Below are 20,322 nucleotides of genomic sequence, written 5' to 3' on the forward strand. Positions count from 1 at the left end.
ATTGAGCATTTAAAAAAAAAGATTTAGCACATCATTAAAGTGAAAAATCTACCTGCCATATTCTCACTGCTCAGGGCTCTTTCCACACCACCTGGAAGTAATGTTTCAAGTGCTCCTAGACCTCAAAACCAAGTCCAAGTTCTCTTCTGTGACTGCCTCCTCCTCTACTGCCTTCCTACTCCATTCAATCTGAGCCCAGTGCCCTGCAGAATAAATATTTCTCTCTTTTAAACTCCAGATTCATATGCAGAAATTGAATGGAAATCTGTGAAACACGAGTCTGCTTTGCATTACTACTATGGAAGAGTAAATTTATCTATTGGCTGACATTTTAAAAATATGTATGTATACTGTATGTATTATGCTCTCAGAATTACTATTTTCATATCTTAAAGACTGAAATTGGAGTGTTTTGCTATTTTTAGAAATAAAGTATATAAGCTTTCTTTTTTTCTTTCTCCATAGTGCACAAAATAATGGTACCTTGAAATTGGTTCATCTTGTTTATGTTTCACCTTGTTCATCATGTTTAATAAAACAGAACATAAATCGTGTGTATCTCATTCTTAACTAGCAAGTTATTATATCATTCCTTATGACAGCTGGGGTTTGGGGGCTGCGTTAAACTTAAATGTAAATTAAGTGATTTGAGGATGGCTAAATAACCTCCGGGCTTCCAAATTGCAGGTTTCATTATATGAATGGAAATGCTCCAGAAACTGCAAAGCATGAGCCACATTTTGTTATTTTTTTTTTTCTTATTTAATAATTACTAGTTGACAGGAATAATCGATCCTTTAAAACTGTCTGATCATTCCAAAAGCCGAAGAACCTAGGCTACACAGTGGATTTGCACAGATTGGCAAAGATAAATGGGTCTCTATCGCCCCCGAGGCTGGCCGGCTAAACCTCACACCTCACAAGCCCAGCGGCAGAACACGAACTCCCATCAGCCACCAGACGCGGGAGCCGCGCCCCCTAGGCCTCTTCTACGCATGCGCAACTCCTTGCGCATGCCCAGTGACACCCCCGCGCATGCCCAGTGACACCCCTGCGCATGCCCAGTGACACCCCCGCGCATGCCCAGTGCGCAGCGGTCGTGACGGGCGACGCAGGTCGCGCAGTGCGGGCCGAGCATCCTGTGTCCGGCATGAGGGCTTGGGGTCCGGCTGCTGCCTCCTCCGTGCCCCAGCGCCATGGAATGCCTGAGGAGCCTACCCCGGCTCCTGCCCCGGCGCGCCCCGCGAGCCCTGGCCTGGGGCCTGCCTGCTGCGGCCTCCTGCGGCGGTGCGGCGCCCCTGCTCGGACGGAGCCGGGTCCAGCCGCTGTGCTGGCCCCGCCGCCCAGGTACCGTCCCGGTCTCTGGGTCCCGCGCTGCTGCGCGGGCCCCGCCGGCCAGGTGCCGGCCCCGGGTCCCAAGGCTCCGTGCTGGCCCCGCCGGCCAGGTGCCGGCCCCGGGTCCCAAGGCACAGAGCTGGCCCCGCCGGCCAGGTGCCGGCCCCGGGTCCCAAGGCTCCGTGCTGGCCCCGGGTCCCAAGGCACAGAGCTGGCCCCGCCGGCCAGGTGCCGGCCCCGGGTCCCAAGGTTTTGTGCAGGCCCCGCCGGCCAGGTGCCGGCCCCGGGTCCCAAGGCTCCGTGCTGGCCCCGCCGGCCAGGTGCCGGCCCCGGGTCCCGAGGCTCCGTGCTGGCCCCGCCGGCCAGGTGCCGGCCCCGGGTCCCGAGGCTCCGTGCTGACCCCGCCGGCCAGGTGCTGGCCCCGGGTCCCAAGGCACAGAGCTGGCCCCGCCGCTGCTGCCTGCGCGCCCCGAGGGCCCTGCCGGTCCAACCCAGAGGTTTCTGTTCTTATCAGAGGCGGTGTTGGGCCTCTGTCCACACGACTCTAAAATGTACAGAGTATTCAGGGCAATGCTGTGCTTAAGCCATTGCTTTTAAAAATCGTAGCCGGCCAAACCTCACGTGATTACTCACAAATATTAAAATTTACAAAGAGGAGTATTTCTTTTTCTTGTAGGAAAAAAGGTTCAAAAAATAATATAGCGGTGTGGACTTCTGCACACACTGTGTGAAAACCAATCGTGTTTTATAGAAAAGGACTCTGATCCCAGGGGTTTCTCTCATTCCTTCTTCAGGTGAAGTGCTCCGGTTTACAACTACTGACGCTTCTCAAGCCACTTTAGCCAGTGTAGCCCAGGTGTTTACTGTGGTAAGTATATAGAACATATATAGAACTTAAATCAAGTTTGCGGGGTTGGACTGATGACTTCAATTTTAATTTTGTTGTTGTTTTGTAGTGAATGTTGTAATTCCTGTCATCTGTGTGTTGTGCTTAGCCAGAGACCTGAGTGCCTGGTGGATTTGCTTAGCAGTGCTCTTGAAATTTTGCTAATGGCTGTGGAGCTCCTTTATCTAGAACAGATCATTCAAATCACCTTCAAAGCTTTCCTGCGAACAGTTTCCCAGGAGTCTGTTTAGAACCCCTTGAAAGCTGTTGGCTACAGAGGTACCTGAGCCCCTGCTCTGCAGAAGCATCTTGAAGGCATTACAATACTTAGAGAGTGCATGCATTCCTAACATCATGTCTCTATGACCCTCTCTGAAATGGTTCAGAGAAGGGAGGATGGATAACTAATGCAGATTTCACCTTTGTGTCTTTTTTGGCCCTTAAGAAAATGTTAAAAGATAACCCAAGTGAAATCTATGTAGGAGTTGGTTATATTTTTGCAAAATTTTTTGTTGACTTTTAATTTTTTCCAGAAGTCTGATCTTAAAAATGCTTGATCTGAACCAGAGTTCCTAAATTCAAACCTTAGCTCTACCTTTGTTAACTAAATAGACTTGATCAAGCTATGATAACATCTGTGTACCTTACTTTTCACATCAGGTAAAGTAGGAATAAACTGTATAGAATTTTTGTGAGAATTAAAGTGACTTGTATGTGAAAACCCCTAAAAGGGAGCCTCATGTATAAAAGCATCCAAAATTTTTAGCTGTTATAATTATTTTGGCTTATTAACATCAAAACTTTAAGATAACTCCCAGAATTACCTATAAAAGCTATTACTTTTATTCAGCATTGTGGAAGAGTTATCCAATTTAGTTAAACAAAAATATAAAATCACATGTTATATACTAAAATACAATTCCTTGCAGGTGAAATAATTTTCTACCAGGAACACATAATAAATTCAGCTGATTCTGTTTGAAATGATAGGTTTAGAAATCAGATATTTAAAAACTCAGTTGTATGCTCTTTTTAAGAAAAGTATCCCATTAAAGGAAGACTAATACATAAATATTGACATACAAAAATATTTAGTATTAAAAGAAGGAGAGTGCCAAAAAGTATGTGTAATATGAATGTGTTTTGTAGGGAAAAGACTGGAAAAACTTCCAGTAAAAATATGAGCATGGTTTTCTCTCAAAGTTGTTATATCATGTGATTTAAGTATTTGTAAGTTTTACTTTACATAGTTTTCTGCATTGGATACATGTGTTTATCAAGTAAAGCTAAGGAGGAAAACTAGTCTATATTATACAAATATAAAGCTGCCTTTGATAAAAACTTACCTTTACTGTTGATGTTTAGGCTACTAATGTATTCATATTGACCTTTGCTCATGAGAAGCAAGATAAAATTTATACTATGGATTTTTATTATTTTCTTCCTAATAGTATGCATATGTTTCCAAAGCAGTAACCCAAGATCTGTGTTGTACCTACTACAATAATTTAGAGTATATTTTTCTCAGTGTGTCTTTCATAGTAAACAGTAGAGCCCAGCACACAAATTAATTATTATTTGACAATTTCAAACTTAACTGTTGATAAGCATTACAGAAGAATATTCCTCTACTTTACAGGAAATGAATGAATTTTTTGCATCGTGTTTTTTTCAAATTATCTGAAGAGGCCTTTTCTGTACATCTTTATTGATTCCACAGTGCCTATCAGAGAAACTTCTGAATCTCAAGTATACATTTAGATTCATGAGACAGGCACACTTGTACCAAGCTAATGAAAAGTATAAAAGACAAGAAACAGCCAGGTACCATGGTACACGCCTGTAATCCCAGCAGCTCAGAAGGCTAAGGCAGGAGGACGGCAAATTTAAACCAGCCTCAGTAATTCAGCGAGGCCTTTAGCAATTCAGTGAGACTCTGTCTTTAAATAAAATATTAAAAAAGGGCTAGGAATGTGGCTCAGTGGTTAAGTACCCCTGGGTTCAATCACTGGTACAAAAAAGAAAAAATGATGAACAAAGATACATAAGTCTGGGCAAGGTGGCGCACACGTGTGATCCCGTCTATTCAGGAGTTTGAGGCCAGCCTGAGCAACTTAATGAGACCCTGTTGCAAAATACAATTTAAAAGGGCTAGGAATATAATTCAGCAGTATGACACTTGCCTGGCTTGCTCAAGGCCTTGGATTTAATTCCCAATACCACCAAACACAAAAAAGAAGAAAGTGGGAGAAAAAAGTAGGGAAACATCAAGTGGTCTTTCCTCAAAAGTCCTTATAGCCATCTGGAGACTCTTCCTGCCTGCTAGTTGACAGCTGGGATGTAAGAAATGAAATTCTCAAAGGAGGGTGTGAGATACACCCTGGAATCTGCTTGCCCCTCAGTGCTAATATTTCTTATAATCCTCTCCAGAGGGAACATAACCAGACACAAGAGCCACCACTCTCAGGCAGGGACAGAGCTCTGGCCTTCCACCTGGAGTGCATTTCTAGTTTTCCCAGTGCAGTGTCTCTGCAGTTGGTGGCCAAAGTTGGTGGTCACTGTTCCAGTGACACAGCTGATGCTTCTTTATCAGAGTTTTAGAGGACCCAAGAGAGTCAATCCAAGGTCAAGTTTGTCCCAGCAAAGTAAGAGGGTGACGTTCTTTTAACTCTTATTACTGTTGTTTAAGGCAGAGGAAATCAGTTATGGTTTATAACTTTTTAAATATTTTGGAGATATTAATGCCATCAATAGTATTCTAATTTGAGAAAAAATAACATCATGTTTTTTATGATCTACAGACAAAATTTGACCAAATGGGAAATGTAACTTCTTTTGGTGAGTATTTTCTTTTAAATCAGTGAATGAGAATCTGGTGTTCATTTGGGAGATAGTCATTTCTAAGATCTTCTAGTCCCATCCCCAAGGTCTGGATTCCTTCATTCCTATGAGGGTGAAGTTAGGGGAAGTAATCCAAAATTCTTGTTCTCTGTCAGGTGGAGAGTGGACAGTTAGGGTGTTCAGCAATAGGGCAGTTCATAGGTCCACAGTGGCATATGGCAGATGACTAGACAAGGCCCACGTAGGGCAGGGATCATGCTAAGACAACAGTAAACAAAACAGCAATGCATTAATTTTTTGTGAACAATTAACACAAAAGCAATTAGTATTTCAGCCAGTCTCTGAAAACCATGAAGATAGTAACTCAGTCATATCAGTGGAAAACAGATCAAGTTTATCAATGAGAAGGATAGGAACATGTGTAGGTTTATGAGATCAGACTCAAATTAACTCAGGACAAGCTTGTGACTTCACAGTCCTTTGTGATCATTATTATAAAGCACTCCCACACAAGAATCCTTCTTCTTCGCCTCCAGCTTTACTTACCTTTGATAGAGCTGACTTAAGAGTACATCATAAATTACATTAAAAAGCAAGCAAACATTGTTTTTCCTTTTAAATATCCATATAGGACTGTGCTCAGGCTGCCAGGTGTTTAGGACCAAGTTGGTCAAAACTGCCCTTGTTCCTATCTACTCAGCTGAGATTCCTCAGAGATCACTCTTGGTTACATGTGCGAAGCTTCTTGGCTCCTTTAACTTTCCTCCACCAGTGGTGCCATCTGCCAGGACGTGTCAGGGTAGGGTTGGTATATTTTTGAGGTTAAAAATGGTTATTACAAAGACTTTGTTTTAGCTTTTGTTTCTGGTTGAAGTGGAGAGTTGTCTTAATGGTGCTGAGGATGAGGGAGGGGCCTTGACATGACATCTAAACTCTTCAATTTGTTAGTTTAACCCACTCTTCACTTTTATAGAAAGGAAGAAAACTGAATTATACCAAGAGTTAGGTCTTCAAGCCAGAGATTTGAGATTTCAGCATGTGATGAGCATCACAACCAGAAACAATAGGATCATCATGAGAATGGAGGTAAAGGATTTCCTCTCATTACCATTCTCCGCAGTCTTATTAAGTTATGCCGAGCCATCTCGGTTAATATCTAGGTTAAAGTCCTCCTAGGATTAAAATATCTATGTGGAATATAGGCTGTTTTAAAATTTAATACATTAAAAGAAGCATTCATTTTGCATAGATTGATTCATATGCACAACAGGCATAACACTGTTCTATGTTGGAAAAATTCTGATTTTTATTCTTGTTCAAATTTAGTCTCTACTTTGTAAATATATATATGTGTGTGTGTGTGTATATATTCTGGATATTATACACACACATATACACATACATATATACACACACATATATATATATACATATATACATACATATATATATATATACATACATACATATATATATATATGTATATACACACACACACACACATATATACCTTATTTTATTATTTTTATGTGGTACTAAGAATCATACCCAGTGCCTCAGACGTGCTAGGCAAGCATTCTACCACTGAGCTATGTCTCCATCCCTACTTTCTAAAATTTTAAGAAAAAGAACCTTGATTTATAATGTATTTTTTCACTTCTATCCTGTCATGTGTAATGATAGTATATTCTTAGCTACCAAGAACATATTCTACTTTTCCAGATAGCCCAGAAATATGTTAAATTTTTTTTAATATTTATTTTTTAGGTGTAGATGGACACAACACAATGCCTTTATTTTTATGTGGTGTGAGGATCGAACCCAGGTCCCGCCCGTGCGAGGCAAGCGCTCCACCGCTGAGCCACAATCCCAGCCCCTGTATATGTTAAATTTTGATCCCATAATTTAAATTTTTATTGAAAGCTTTTTAAAATACATTGATTGTATCTTTCCTTGTCTACTTAGATCACACAAAATACATTGACTTTTCTTAGTAATGCAGCATTAACACCATTATCAGTTATTTTGGTGGGCGCAAGATGAGAGTTCTGAAAGAGGAGGAGACAGCAGGTTTCTGTGGTATTGGCCCTACAGTGGGCATGGGCTTGCTTTCTGCAAAATGTTTTTGATGGCAGATTTTTGTCCATTTGTCTAGAATTAATCAAAATAATGACAATGGAAACAGTCTTCTCCCAAGTGATTTTTCTCCAGAAAACATTCTTCATTCTTGGTATCAGTAGCTAGCATCCTTCAAAACAGTATGTCTTTGATGGAGAGATAGACAGGTATGTGATAAAGCAAATTTAGCAGAATGTTAATTGTATAATGTAAATGGTAGATATATGGTGTTGCCTTTCAACTTCTTATACAAAAATTGTTATAATAAAATGATGAGAAAAAAGGTTTAAAAAATCCATAATTTCTATGTTAATAATATAGGTGTCACAGCTGCCTCTGCTCTTTACATAAAAGATGCCAGCCTCTCTTTAGAAAAATGTCTAACTTCGTACTATTCTAAATCGGGACAGAAAGGCTGTGTTTTATCTTTGTAATTTCAAATTCACTTAATATGCTGTTTTTAAAAGGAAACTTTTCTACTTGAGCCAAACTACTTATGATGAAACTAGGTGTTTTCTAAAAATCTACTCAATTCCTGACTTTTAAGAAAACCTTTCCTTTTATTCCCTATTTTCCTCATGATTGTCCTGGAAGTCTTAGTAAATATATAATTTGAGTAATTCCAGCTCTATTGAGAATGAGTTAGAGGCATCAAGACTTCCATATATATTTAGGTTTCCTGCCTATTAAAAATATGCCTTGATTTTTTTTTCTTTAACAAGCCAAATGAACACTGATTTGGTTTACTTTTAATCCAAAATTATTAAAATGTTAACACTTTCATGAATTTTTTTCCCTATAGCTCTATAATTTGCATGTATATGAATGTGTATATATGTGTGTATATATACATATATTCGCTGGTTTTCTTTTTAACAGTATTTAAAAGCTGTGATAACTCCAGAGTGCCTTCTGATATTAGATTATCGTAATTTAAACTTGGAGCGATGGCTGTTCCGGGAACTCCCATCACAACTGGCTGGAGAAGGTCAACTTGTCACATACCCTTTACCTTTTGAGTTCAGAGCCATAGAAGCACTCCTGCAATATTGGGTAAGCCTGTTATATTAAGCTCTTGAGTTTGGGTGTCACGTGCTGGATGAAGAGGCAGGTTGGTGTTGTTTCGGTGGCACTTTGCTAACTACATCCTCCTCCTAGACCACCAGCATTTCTAAGGGTCCTGAGTGGAGAAAGTATTGAAGCTTTAGGACTCTAGATATAGGACATAACTCTATTATGGGCTGAAAAATTAAGATGTCAGATTTTAAATGTATTCCATTTTTTCTCTGGATTAAACTATATATTATAAAAGTGTTTACACATGATGACTATTACATCATTCATTAGATCATTCTTTCATTTATTTGTACAGTCCTTAAAGGAGCTACATGATGCCTCTGTTTGAGACCTAGATTGCCAGAGGACCCACACAAAATTATTCAAATGATCCCTCATTAAACTGATGGTCACAGTGTGTCTGGGGATCCTGGCAGGCCCTGGGGAGCAATATTCCACTCCTCACAAACCCTCTTCCCTGATAGCACTGGGACTGAACCTGGCAGGCTCTGAACAAGAGTGGTTCACTGTTTTCCTGGCCTCCACCTGTACCCTTCTCTTCTGCTTTGCTCTGCCGAGGGAATAGATTACTGCATTCCCTGCTGGGGTTAAAAAGAGGCAACAGAAGTAGGAACAAACAGTGGCCATTGATAGGCTACACAGGCAGCCGCCATGGGGAGATTAGGGTGCTCACGGTGTCCGCTGGGATATATATTCTTCCTGCCATTACATGGGGTGCCAGGAGGATTTCCTTCTGAAAGAACACTACACAATAAGCAAGGCCAGCCATCCCCCACAAGGAATAAGTTTTCAAATAAAGGAAAGTTACCCAAACCCTCCCGAGGGACTGTTACATACCAGGACCAGATAAGCCTCACAGACACCTGGACTGTGATCCTGGGCAGCTTCCCAAACTTTGCTGGGCAGAGGATTTGGTATGTCTGTGGATACTAAAACATTAGATCTGCCTAAATCTGGCTGTCCGGAGCCTCCTTCCCACTCACAGTCTTTTGAAACTGGAAGTAGCTCTTCCATACACAGAATAACCAAGGGACTGCAGCAGGCACCCTGGATGGACTCCACTTTATGACTGAGATCAGAAGAGGTCAGTCTTGAAGTAATTGTGCCTCTGGCATAAACAGTGTATATTAGAATTTATATTGTTAATTTTGTCACTTAAATCGGTTAGTATTGTTCTGTTTGCCAACTGGTTTAGAAATATTTCAGTTGTTTAACTAGTATAGCTTTATCAGTGCATTCCTGCTAACTATAAAATATGCTGGTGTTACCCTGAATAAGAAAAGTATACTTTTGACTTTTCACTGATTTATGATTTATTTATTATGTTTTTTAAAGTCCAAGATAAGTTATGGTTCTCAAGAGAATATTTTTTATTAGAATTTTGAGCTGTATTCCATTTACAAAGAAATAGGTATTATTTACCAACTGTAAATTTTGCATTTACACCTTGAAATGGCCAGTTTCCTTTTAATCAATACCTCAGTCCTCTCATAATTGTCTGTACGGGGATTCTCTGAGTTAATTCCCTGTCAACCAAATTTGAGCCTAATGATGACATCATGCATAATTCTTTTAATCCAGGAGATCATTTTTTAATTGTCTGTAATAGGCATTCCAGCATTGGCCATGTTCTGAAGCATTATCAGCATTTCTAGATATTACAAGTTTCTGTATTTAATCAGAGGATTCACTGACCCTAAGTATTCTAAAAAGGTTGTTTTAATTCTTATGAAAGGTCATGTTGTTATCTAGATCAACACCCTTCAGGGGAAGCTTAGCGTCTTGCAGCCACTGATCCTTGAAACATTGGAAGCTTTAGTGGACCCCAGACATTCTTCTGTAGACAGAAGCAAACTGCATATCTTACTGCAGAATGGCAAAAGGTAAGTCTGGTGGTTTATCAAGTTGGGAGCTAGTGATGAATGTCTTCAACTTCTCTCAGAAGTTGTAGCAGTGAATTGTCAGCATAAACTTACATGCAGAATCAGTGTGGTTTTATTTATTTATTTATTTATTTTGGTGCCAGGGATTGAACCTAGAGGCACTTAACCACTGAGCCACATCCCCAGCCTTTTTTTTTTTTTTTTAATTTTTGAGACAGAGTCTCACTAAGTTGCTGAGTCTGGTTTTAAACTCTCAATCCTTCTGCCTCAGCCTCCCGAGCTGCTGGGATTACAGGCGTGCCCCACTATGCCTGGCATAATTCTTGTTTTAAAAATACCAAGTAGTCTTGTTAATGATAATGACTCTTTTACTTTATGATTTAATCATATTATCTTCATTCCTATATTTGGGTTTGGTTATTATTAAAATCATATGTTTTCACAACTTTTTTCTAAAACAGGGTATCACAGCTGGAAAGTTGAGCTTTAATGTTTATGGAAAAGGTATTTTGCTTGAAACACTCTATAAGGCTTGTCTGTAATTTTGTCTCATCCTACTGGCACCCCCATTCAGTAGCTGATGTTGAGCATTGAAGTTTAAGTAATTCATGTAAACTTACATAATTAGTAAACGACAGATCTAAATTCAGATCCAGTTCTCTCTCCCTCCATGGTTCATGTTCTTTATTAAAAAATTCTTAATGCATTCTAGAATTTAACAGCAATATTTTAATTTGTATCACAGATTGAATAAACATGCTCTCAGATTTGTACTCCCTAAACTCCTTCAAAAGAATTAATAGTTAAGGCCTAGGGATGTGGCTCAATGGCAGAAAATTCCTTGGATAATCAAGGTCTTAGTGTAATCCCTAGCACTTAAAAAAAAAAAAAAAAAAAAGATGATGACAAAAGAAATTGTTAACATTTCTCATTCATTAGGAGTTTTTGTTCAAAAATGGTGAAGTGTTTTTATCAGTTAAGAGTAAATAATCTGGAGCTGGGGGTATAGCTCATGGCTGAATGCTTGTCCAGAAGGCATGTCCCTGGGTTCCATCCCCAGCAACACACGTACACAAAGAGTAAATGGTCTTTTAAACAAATAAAATAAAGGTATTGTATCCAAAATAATAATAATAAATTCCCAAACCAGAAATCTTGTTTGTGATAGTGAGGATTGAACCCAGGGATTAAACCCACTGGGTGGGTATTCTACCACTGAGCTATACCCTCAACCCCCTTTGTGGGGGGGGTGGGGATTACCAGGGATTGAACTCAGGAGCACTCGGACACTGAGCCACATCCTCAGCCCTATTTTGTATTTTATTCAGGGACAGGGTCTCACTAAGTTGTTTAGCATCTCGCTTTTTACTGAGTCTGGCTTTGAACTTGGGATCTTCCTGTGTCAACCTCCTAAGCTGCTGGGATTACAGATGTGCGTCTCTGCGCCTGGCCCTTTTTAATTTTTGAGACAGTGTCTCGCCAAGTTGCAGGCATAATAATAAATTCTTACATAATAATTATTGTATTTTTTTTAACAAGTTGCTATTTATGAGTGATAGGTAGATGAACTTGATAATATGCCCCGAGAAGGTACCATTCTTTCAGTGGAAGGCTACAAGTTAATGCTTTTGATTGTTTCTGTGTAACTGTTCCTACAGTCTGTCAGAGTTAGAAACAGATATCAAGATTTTCAAGGAGTCAGTTTTGGAGATCTTGGATGACGAGGAGCTGCTAGAAGAGCTCTGTCTGACGAAGTGGAGTGACCCACAGGTCTTGTGAGTATGGTCCTGTTTGGTTATTTATTCTGCAGGGTGAACCTCTGACTTCTAGGGCTCATAAGGTAGAGAATACAGCCCCCCCCCCTTTTTTTTTGTAGTTATAGATGGGCAGCATTTATTTATTTATTTATTTATTTATTTTTATGCAGTGATATCAAACCCAGTGCCTCACACATGGCTAGGCAAGCGCTCTGCCACTGATCTATAGCCCCAGCACCAGAATACAGCCATTTTTCATCCTGAGTTGATTCACTTTTTACCTGTGCAGTACTGTGCCCTAACATTGCTGAGCCAAGGTGAATCTAAACACATAGTTTACCTTCATCCTCAAGAGATGAAAGTTGGCACACGCATCTACTGAAAGTTGAATATTTTTTTTTAAATACCCCAAATAGTTTGTTATTTTTAGAATAGTATCAGGAATGAATACAGACATCTTTATAATATATGTAGTTTCCATGATTTGTACAGATTTTGTTAAGCATTTTGAGAAATTAGCTGTTTACATTCTAACGAGATACTAAGAGCTGTATGGTGTTTGTAGATAACCTTTAACATAGTAGCAGGAACTTGAACACACTGTTTCTTGCTTTGCTCTGGTTTATTCATCTCTAAAATGCTTAAAAATTTAAATATATTATTTAAATTTTCTTAGTGGAGGTTATATATATAAAGGAAAATAATGATGTATTAGTAGCATTCAGAAACATTTCTTCAGATAGGAAAATGACATGTTCACCTTGGAAAGAAAATGCTGTTTATGTTCATTTTTAATTTTGGTTTTACCTGATGGTGGTTTTAGATATGCACTAATTCATCATCATTTTACATTTGAATTTTCCTCTGATTTCACATACTTGAAGGAGTCTGTTGGATGGGGGTCATGGAATATTGTGAAGTTAACTAGTACTTTTGGGTACTAAATGTGTGATGCACATTGAGGGCATGTTAATTATGTTAACTTTTTAAATTCAAGTGAGAAGAGCAGTACCGGGATTGACCATGCAGAAGAGATGGAATTGCTCTTGGAAAACTACCACCGATTAGCTGAAGATCTTTCCAATGCAGCTCGGGAACTGAGAGTACTGATTGATGACTCACAGAGTATTATTTTCATCAATCTGGACAGGTAAGAAAACATTATATGAAACAAGTATTTGTAAAATTTTTATAAAGTAATAAAGATTTTAAGGAAATGTAATTTTGGAAGGAATTATACCAATCATCTGTAACCACTGAACAGAAGTAGGGGTTTTTGCTTTGTTTAGCAGTACAGATTTAATACACGGAGTCTTTGTTAGACTATGTAGTGAATCTGCTACCTAGTTGGTGAGCCCTTCTGGTTGGTGTCCTCCCCTCCAGCCACCGCAATGTGATGATGAGGTTGAACCTGCAGTTGACCATGGGAACCTTCTCTGTCTCACTCTTTGGACTAATGGGAGTTGCTTTTGGAATGAATCTGGAATCTTCCCTTGAGGAGGTAAGAAGATAAAGTTTCAATATTTTAGGGATTAGTTTTACTGTTTTGAAGATGAGTTTTTAGTTTTAAGCCTAACTTGTATACTCCCATAGTAAAATAAATATAAACTCACTTAGGATCTAACAATACTATCTGAATTCTATTACTGCATAAGTGTAAATATAGTCTGTTTTACACTTTGTTTCCCAAAACACCTAACTTCATATGGAGAAGATTGGCTAATGGTATGATACCATGAGGCTGTGTTAAGGAGTTTGTTTTTCATTCATACATGTCTGGTAATGTACCTGGAAGTCTGCTTATTTGGCTCAATCATCACAACTCTGTGAAAATAGATTTATTATTCCTCTTTTGTAGATGAAGAAACATGCTCAGAAAATCTTAAGTAATTTTCCCAAGGATACTGAACTAGAAAATAACAGAATTAAGGTTCCAGCCCAAAGATTTGGCTTTCCTTATTAACAGAGCACAGAACTCCCAAAGCTGCTCATGTCACAACAGCTTTGTGTTTCAGAGAACGTTGTGTAGATGTCTAGCAGTGATCTGAACGTGCAGTTGGCGTACACTGGTGTTTGAGTCTGTGTCCTAATTAGCCTAAGGGTCTGCTGTCACCCTAGTCCAGTCCACATCATCTCATGAGGACCACTGTGTTTTCAAAAAGTGGTTTTTTTAAAAGATAACCTGATTATGTCACTCTTCTGCATAAAAGAGATCACTTTTGATTGGCTTCACAGTGAAACGCCCAGAGCCTTGGTCTGTGGGGCTTTGCCTGTGGGCTCCTGTGTCTGCAGCCACTCTCCTCAGTGTCGCTTTTCCTGCTGCCTCCATACCTGCCGCCTTTTTTGCATAGTTAACTTGGGCATCACTGCACTGACTGCACCCCAACCTTGCCTTCCAGATACATCCCCAGCCAGTTCTTTCCTTTCTGTCACTTTCCTCAGATGTGCAGTTGCTTGCTCAGAGTCTGCAAAAGACCTTTAAGCTCCTGAGGTATAGCTAACAGTGCCATTTTTATGCTCTCTTTGGTGAAATTTGAAACATAAAAGGAAATGCAATACATTTGTTAAGCATTAAGTGAAAGAATAATATTATTTAAAAAGAAAAGGGCTTATTTTGGTTTTTAAATCACACATGGTGACACACACCTGTAATCCCAGCTACTCAGAAGCATTGTTTGAGTCCAGGATTGAGGGTGACCCCAGCAACATAATGAAACCCTATCTTCTGTCCCCCACCCACTGACAAAAAAAAAAAATCCTTCCTATGCAACCCTAGAGACAAAGCAACAGAGCGACCCATGAGATGTGAGTGGTGGGTAGTGACTTGGGCTTGGGAAGTAGCCGGGTGAACAAGACTTAGGTACTTCATCAGAAGTACAAATCACGTCTTTGCGTTTCCTGAGGAATAATGAAAATATTCATTAATCCGTGGATGTGTCTTTGCTTCGTATCCAGTCAGCATTAACATTTGCAATAGTGAATCTAAGAGAAATTATGTTTTGTGGGGTGCCAGGGATTGACTGAACCAGGGCACTTAGCCGTGAGCCACATCTCTACCGTTTTTTTTTTTTTTTGGAGACAGGGTCTCTCTGAGTTGCTTAGGGCCTTGCTGAGGCTGACTCTGAACTCACAATCCTCCTGCCTCAGCCTCCTGTGCCCTGCTGTGAAGAGAATTTTATGACATAATTTCAGACTTACAGAAAAATTCCAAGAATAGTCCAAGAATCCCCACATACCCTCGGACCATGTTCTTTCCATGTCAGCGTTTTGTCACATTTTCATCCATTTCTAGAAATGTACTTCATTTTCTTTTTTTCTGTGGCAGTACTGGGAACCAACCCATGACCTCATACCTACTACACAAGTGCTCCCCTGCTGACCTGGAATGGTTTCTGATCTCCAGGCCCTGTTTGGACTTTGCCACTGACTTCCGTAGTGCTCTTTACCACAAACCAGACCTTAGGTCACATGCTGCATAGAGTTGTCATATCTCCTCCCTCTTCAGTCTACAAGTTTTTCCCTCTCTCTCATGGCCTTGACATTCAAGAAAAATACCAGTCAATTTTGGGGCCCTTAATGTCTGCTTATGCAGACAACTTTCCTTTATCTCTTTGAAATTGTGTCCTATAGGGAAATACTGTGAGACCGTGTAAAAAACCCTGTTTTCTTGGGATTTTCACACTCTTTTACCCAAGGCTTCATGCGATCTAGGCAGGTGCTCCACCACCGAGCCACATCTGCAGACCTCACCCTCGAGTCTTGCCATCTACTAAGTGGCCCAAAATTGATTTGTGCCTGAGTCAGATATTACTGTGATGATTACCAAATTCCCTCATTCTTGGGAGTATCAGTTGGCACAGCGTGATATAGGATTCCCTTCTCTCCTACCCACCTCCTTTTCACATATATCAACATATATATTCATGGGGTCTTATTTTGGTCAGTTATGTTACTATTACTGTGGTGTTCAAATCATGTCTTTCATCTGGCTTCTGAGTACTTTTGACACATCCCCATCTGTTCTTAGTGCTTTTTTTGGCCTCTGGCACATCCAGATGTTCTGTAGCTATTTCTAAGTGAAGTAGACTGAGGAGTCCAGGAGTTGAAGGGCATACAAGAGTAAAGTGATGGCACATTGGACACTGGATGTGAAGGCACATACCCTCAGTATGCAGGGCACTCCCAAACAGAAAATCTCCAGTTCCAGAAGCATGTTCCTTTTCTTGACTTCAAGAGGTCTCACATTGTCCTGTGTGTATGTGTAATAGCACATGGAGTTTTGAGTTTGGCTAGCTTACCTCTCATTTTTGCCACATTGTGCCATTTCCAGACCTTTGGTTTAGGGGCTAAAGAACTAATCTGAAGTGAAAAACAATAGTAAGCTATATATATTAAATCTCATTTAAACGGAATCTTTGTTTAGTAAAATAGGGTCCTCAGTTTAGACAACTGGAAATGTTTTCACCATCAAAAAACAGTTAACACTGGGTGCAGTGGCACATGCCTATAATCCCAGTGGCTCGGGAGGCTGAAGTAGGAGGATAGCAAGTTCAAAGCCAGCCTCCGCAAAAAGCAAAACACAAGACCCTGTCTCTAAATAAAATACAAAAAAGGGCTGGGAATGGGGCTCAGTGGTCCAGTGCCCCTGAGTTTAATCCCTGGTACAAAAAAAAGCAGTTAATACTTACCTTCCTAATTGCTCGTTTCTGACATCTAACTTCATGTTAAATCCTAAAAGGCAGATTTCTGCTCAGTAAAGGATATGAGTTCCCATCAGTAATAACTGACAGATTTCTTCACAGACTCCCATGAAGCTCTCGATCCTTGTAGCTAACCAAGCCGTGGTTGGTGACCCACCACTGGCTCGGCCTTCGAGGTTCTTTCCTGTGAGAGAGTAAATTCTCACCTTGGTACGTACGTGACCTGACAGTGTGCTGCTGCACTGCGAGAGCGAATTCTGACAAGGCATCGTCAGCTGCGCTGCGAGGTCCCCGAACTGCTTTGGTTCATGCTGTCTGTTTTTCCATAGCATCACTGGACCTCACATTTCACTTACTATTTTGACAATTTGTTTTTGCTTATTTCCCTTAAAAGCTTAAAATATCCTGGGGTGCTATGGCATCCCAGCTCACAGTTTGGGCAGCTGTGGCTGTCAGTTGAACACTAGTTGTATGTCCTCTGATTATCAGTGTGTAGATTTGTGTGTGGGACAAATGAAGACTAGAAGAGACAAAGCAGCTATGCTTGCTTATAGATGACTTAAAAACATCTAAGTCCTCTTGGATGGTCTTTTGCTCCGTTGTCTCCATTCCTGATCTCTGGTGTGTCCAGGTACTTCTTCCTTTCTACAGGAAACAGCTGCATGAGTAACAGAAGGCTGCCATTAAACTCTAGCCAATAATTGTGAAGTTTTATCTCCAAGGAACCTAGCCTTCTGTGATTGAGATGAGCTCCTTCTCTTTTAGGACCACAGAGTGTTCTGGCTGATTACAGGAATCATGTTTCTGGGAAGTGGACTTATCTGGAGGCGTTTGCTCTCATTCCTTGGACGACAACTAGAAGCTCCTTTGCCTCCCATGGTATGAAGGGTCTGGTTCACAGCAGTATTTCAGAGATGATCATGGGCTCTGCAATCACATAACCTGGGCCTAAGCCTGATGGCTTTGTGAGGCCACAAAGTTACTTAATTTATTTAGACCTCTCTCAGTGTCTCCATCCATCAATTAAGTCAATACTACCTGCTTCAAAGGGTCATTGGGAGGACTCAATGAGGGGATGTTTAGTATGGTGCCTGGCACAATAAGAAAGAAATGTTGTGGCTTTTTTTGTAGAACACTACCAGCACTATACATTTAGAGTAATGAAATTCTTGCTTAAGGTTTTGTCATAACCAAATTAAAATATAGAAGACAGTATTCTCATTAAGAAAAGCTATAACAGTTACCTCCTGTTTTTCATCTGGGTTGAAGATGATACCACTGGAATAAGGACCTTAGATACTGATACAGGCTTACAGTCTTCCTTTCTACAGGATTTTACTAGAGGCTTTTAAGAAAGACATGAATTAAAGTCAAATTTCCTGCTTTATTTAGATGGCCTCTTTACCTAAAAAGCCCTTTCTGGCAGATAGAAGGATGGAACTGAAGCACAGCCTCAGGCCAGAGGGACTTGGATCCAACAGGACCGTCCTGACAGATCGTTAGCAACAACCTGGTGCATGCTAAATGTTTTTTATATTTCTAATACTACTATTACTTTGTTTTTATAGAGTCATGTACTTGAAAAAATTTGATATTTAAACTATGACAGGCACATGTAGAATTCTCAGTAAAGAAGTACTTGTTTTCTAAAAGGGCAAAATTCTGTTTCCTACAAATAGTTTTTATAGATAAGAATAGACTGTTATGTGCATTTAATTTATACATACTATGAAGCCTAGGCACTTGATAAACCCATACTGAGATCACATAGCTGCAGTTCTTGGTACGGGGATCATGGACCTGTGAATTTCCTGACTCAGGGGGCTGAAAAGCCAGTTTAATACATGTTAACCCTAAAACAAACTCTGGACGTTTGTGCTTTAAAGTCGATCATTGGCATAACCTTATATTGTGTTTGTCCCTTTTACAGGTGTAAGGCATATTTTAAAAATTTAATATCACTATTATGTGGATTCCAAGTAAGATTTCACTTTTTCAACCCCTGAAACTTTTTGTTTGTTTGGCTATAAACAGAACTTTTGGAAGTTGAAAGGAAGTGTTTTCATTCTGTTACTGTTTAGACCACCTCCCCACAAAATGAAAACATATATAGCTTACCCAATCAATATGCCTGCACCTCAAAAGTTAACAGATAGGATTCCTAAGTCAAGAGGAAGGTAAATGTTAGAATTCTGGTACTTTTAATTTCTACAGTCGGAAGTCTGGCTTTAAAAGATATGGCTAATATAACTCTGAGAGCTGCTGTCCTACTTAACATCTCCTCTGCTGTTTTGTGTTTGCTGAGGGTTCACTGCAGTTGGATGATAGAATGCTACAGTGAAAATGTGCCTCCAGAGCAGTGGCCAGAGCAGCTTTTATACTGCAAGTGTACTAGTAACAAAAGTGCCAGCATGCCCACCCTGATGTTGAGGATGCCCAATTACCCCAGTGTTGCCCTGTGTGAGGAAGTTTAAGGGGCCCTTTACCAGGTGGTTTGGTGATGGCAGTAAAAATGTTATTCCAATAGTTGATTTGAAAGAAAATAGATTTCCCCCACTCCTGTGGGTGGTCGAGGGAAGCTGGAGAAAGAACCTGTGGCAGGAAATAGGCAGGGCTGGTCTTGGGGCCCTGCAGGGCCCCCGGTGCACCTCACTGTGGGTCAGGAGGACCCCTCATGGTGTGGATGCTGGCATGGTGTGGATGCTGAACCTCTGGTATTACAAACCCTTTGGTAATAGTTGGATTTCACAGGGCACTCTTCTTTGGCACACCTCAAAACTTTGTGGGGTTTTTTGTTTTGGTCTTATCACTGTAAATAGGTAACTTAACTGCAATATGTAAAGAATTGGAATCCCAGAGGACAAAGTGTGATTTTACTAAGATCATGCATAGGACCATTTTTCCTTGTAGCGTTACTGAATTTATAAACTTGGGTAAAACAATTTTTTAATTAGTTATGTCCCATGAATAAAAGGGGAAATATAATTACCCCATAAGTCTGATAAAGGAAGTACTAAGGTTTATAAAATTCTTGAAGGTGGTTAGATGAGGTGTGAGTTCAATGTCGGATGGCTGTGCTTTGGGGACTGCAGGATGCTTCTCACATTACTAGTCCTCATGAAAAATAAAAACTGCTGAAAAAGAGCGAGGATCACCGATTTTACATTTTGAACTAAAATAAATGGAGCATGTAAAAGTGATAAAATACAAAACACTGAGTTATGTGAGGAGGGAAGCAGCACAAGGTCTGATACTCAGACTGTCTTTGTGGCCTTTCAAGATACTATTGAGCCTTGTTTGATACTTAATAAGCAGCGACTGAAATAACACGTTAGAAAGCTGATTTGGTGAGTTACTACAAGAATGGAATGCGGTTTCCTTTCTTTGGCACTGTAAGACCAACATCACACTTGGAATCAACTTTCATTACTTTAGTAATAGCTACAAAAGTGATCTAATGGATGGTGCATGGAGTAGGGACTCAGACCTGAGTTTTGCTCCCAAGCTCACCTCAGATTATTTTACCCTTGGATCTGTGATACAAAGGCATAAAAACAATTCCAATCTTGAAACTGATGAAAGTTGTTACAGATGAAGATAGGAAATGTAAATATGTAAATTCTTCTGATATCGTGAAATAAAAATAATTGTATTAAGCTGATTTGTGTGAATGAGACCTGTACAGGGTATTTCTATTTTGGTTACCAAGCATTTCAGAGTTGATG

At 40.0% G+C, this 20,322-nt stretch overlaps 1 protein-coding gene across 1 annotated transcript; it reads left to right on the top strand.

Moving 5' to 3' along the window:
- The first annotated feature begins 1,099 nt into the window (after positions 1–1,099).
- Mrs2 (magnesium transporter MRS2) lies at positions 1,100–20,258 on the top strand. The gene is made up of 11 exons (XM_027948215.2): positions 1,100–1,347; positions 2,130–2,203; positions 5,023–5,059; positions 6,036–6,148; positions 8,060–8,233; positions 10,010–10,140; positions 11,799–11,915; positions 12,895–13,047; positions 13,281–13,398; positions 17,363–17,476; positions 17,990–20,258. Exons 1-11 carry the CDS (start codon positions 1,197–1,199, stop codon positions 18,098–18,100), a joined length of 1,293 nt encoding a protein of 430 aa, XP_027804016.1. The 5' UTR covers positions 1,100–1,196; the 3' UTR covers positions 18,101–20,258.
- The last annotated feature ends 64 nt before the right edge of the window (positions 20,259–20,322 follow it).

The sequence above is a fragment of the Marmota flaviventris genome, chromosome 6 (genome assembly GCF_047511675.1).
Source record: "Marmota flaviventris isolate mMarFla1 chromosome 6, mMarFla1.hap1, whole genome shotgun sequence".
In the NCBI taxonomy this organism is placed as follows: Eukaryota; Metazoa; Chordata; class Mammalia; order Rodentia; family Sciuridae; genus Marmota; species Marmota flaviventris.

Coding starts and splice junctions, on each gene's coding strand:
- Mrs2 (XM_027948215.2), top strand. CDS start 1,197: ATGGAATGCCTGAGGAGCCTACCCCGGCTCCTGCCCCGGCGCGCCCCG. Junction 10,141..11,798: donor TTACTGCAGAATGGCAAAAG/GTAAGTCTGGTG, acceptor CTGTTCCTACAG/TCTGTCAGAGTTAGAAACAG. Junction 17,477..17,989: donor AAGCTCCTTTGCCTCCCATG/GTATGAAGGGTC, acceptor TGCTTTATTTAG/ATGGCCTCTTTACCTAAAAA.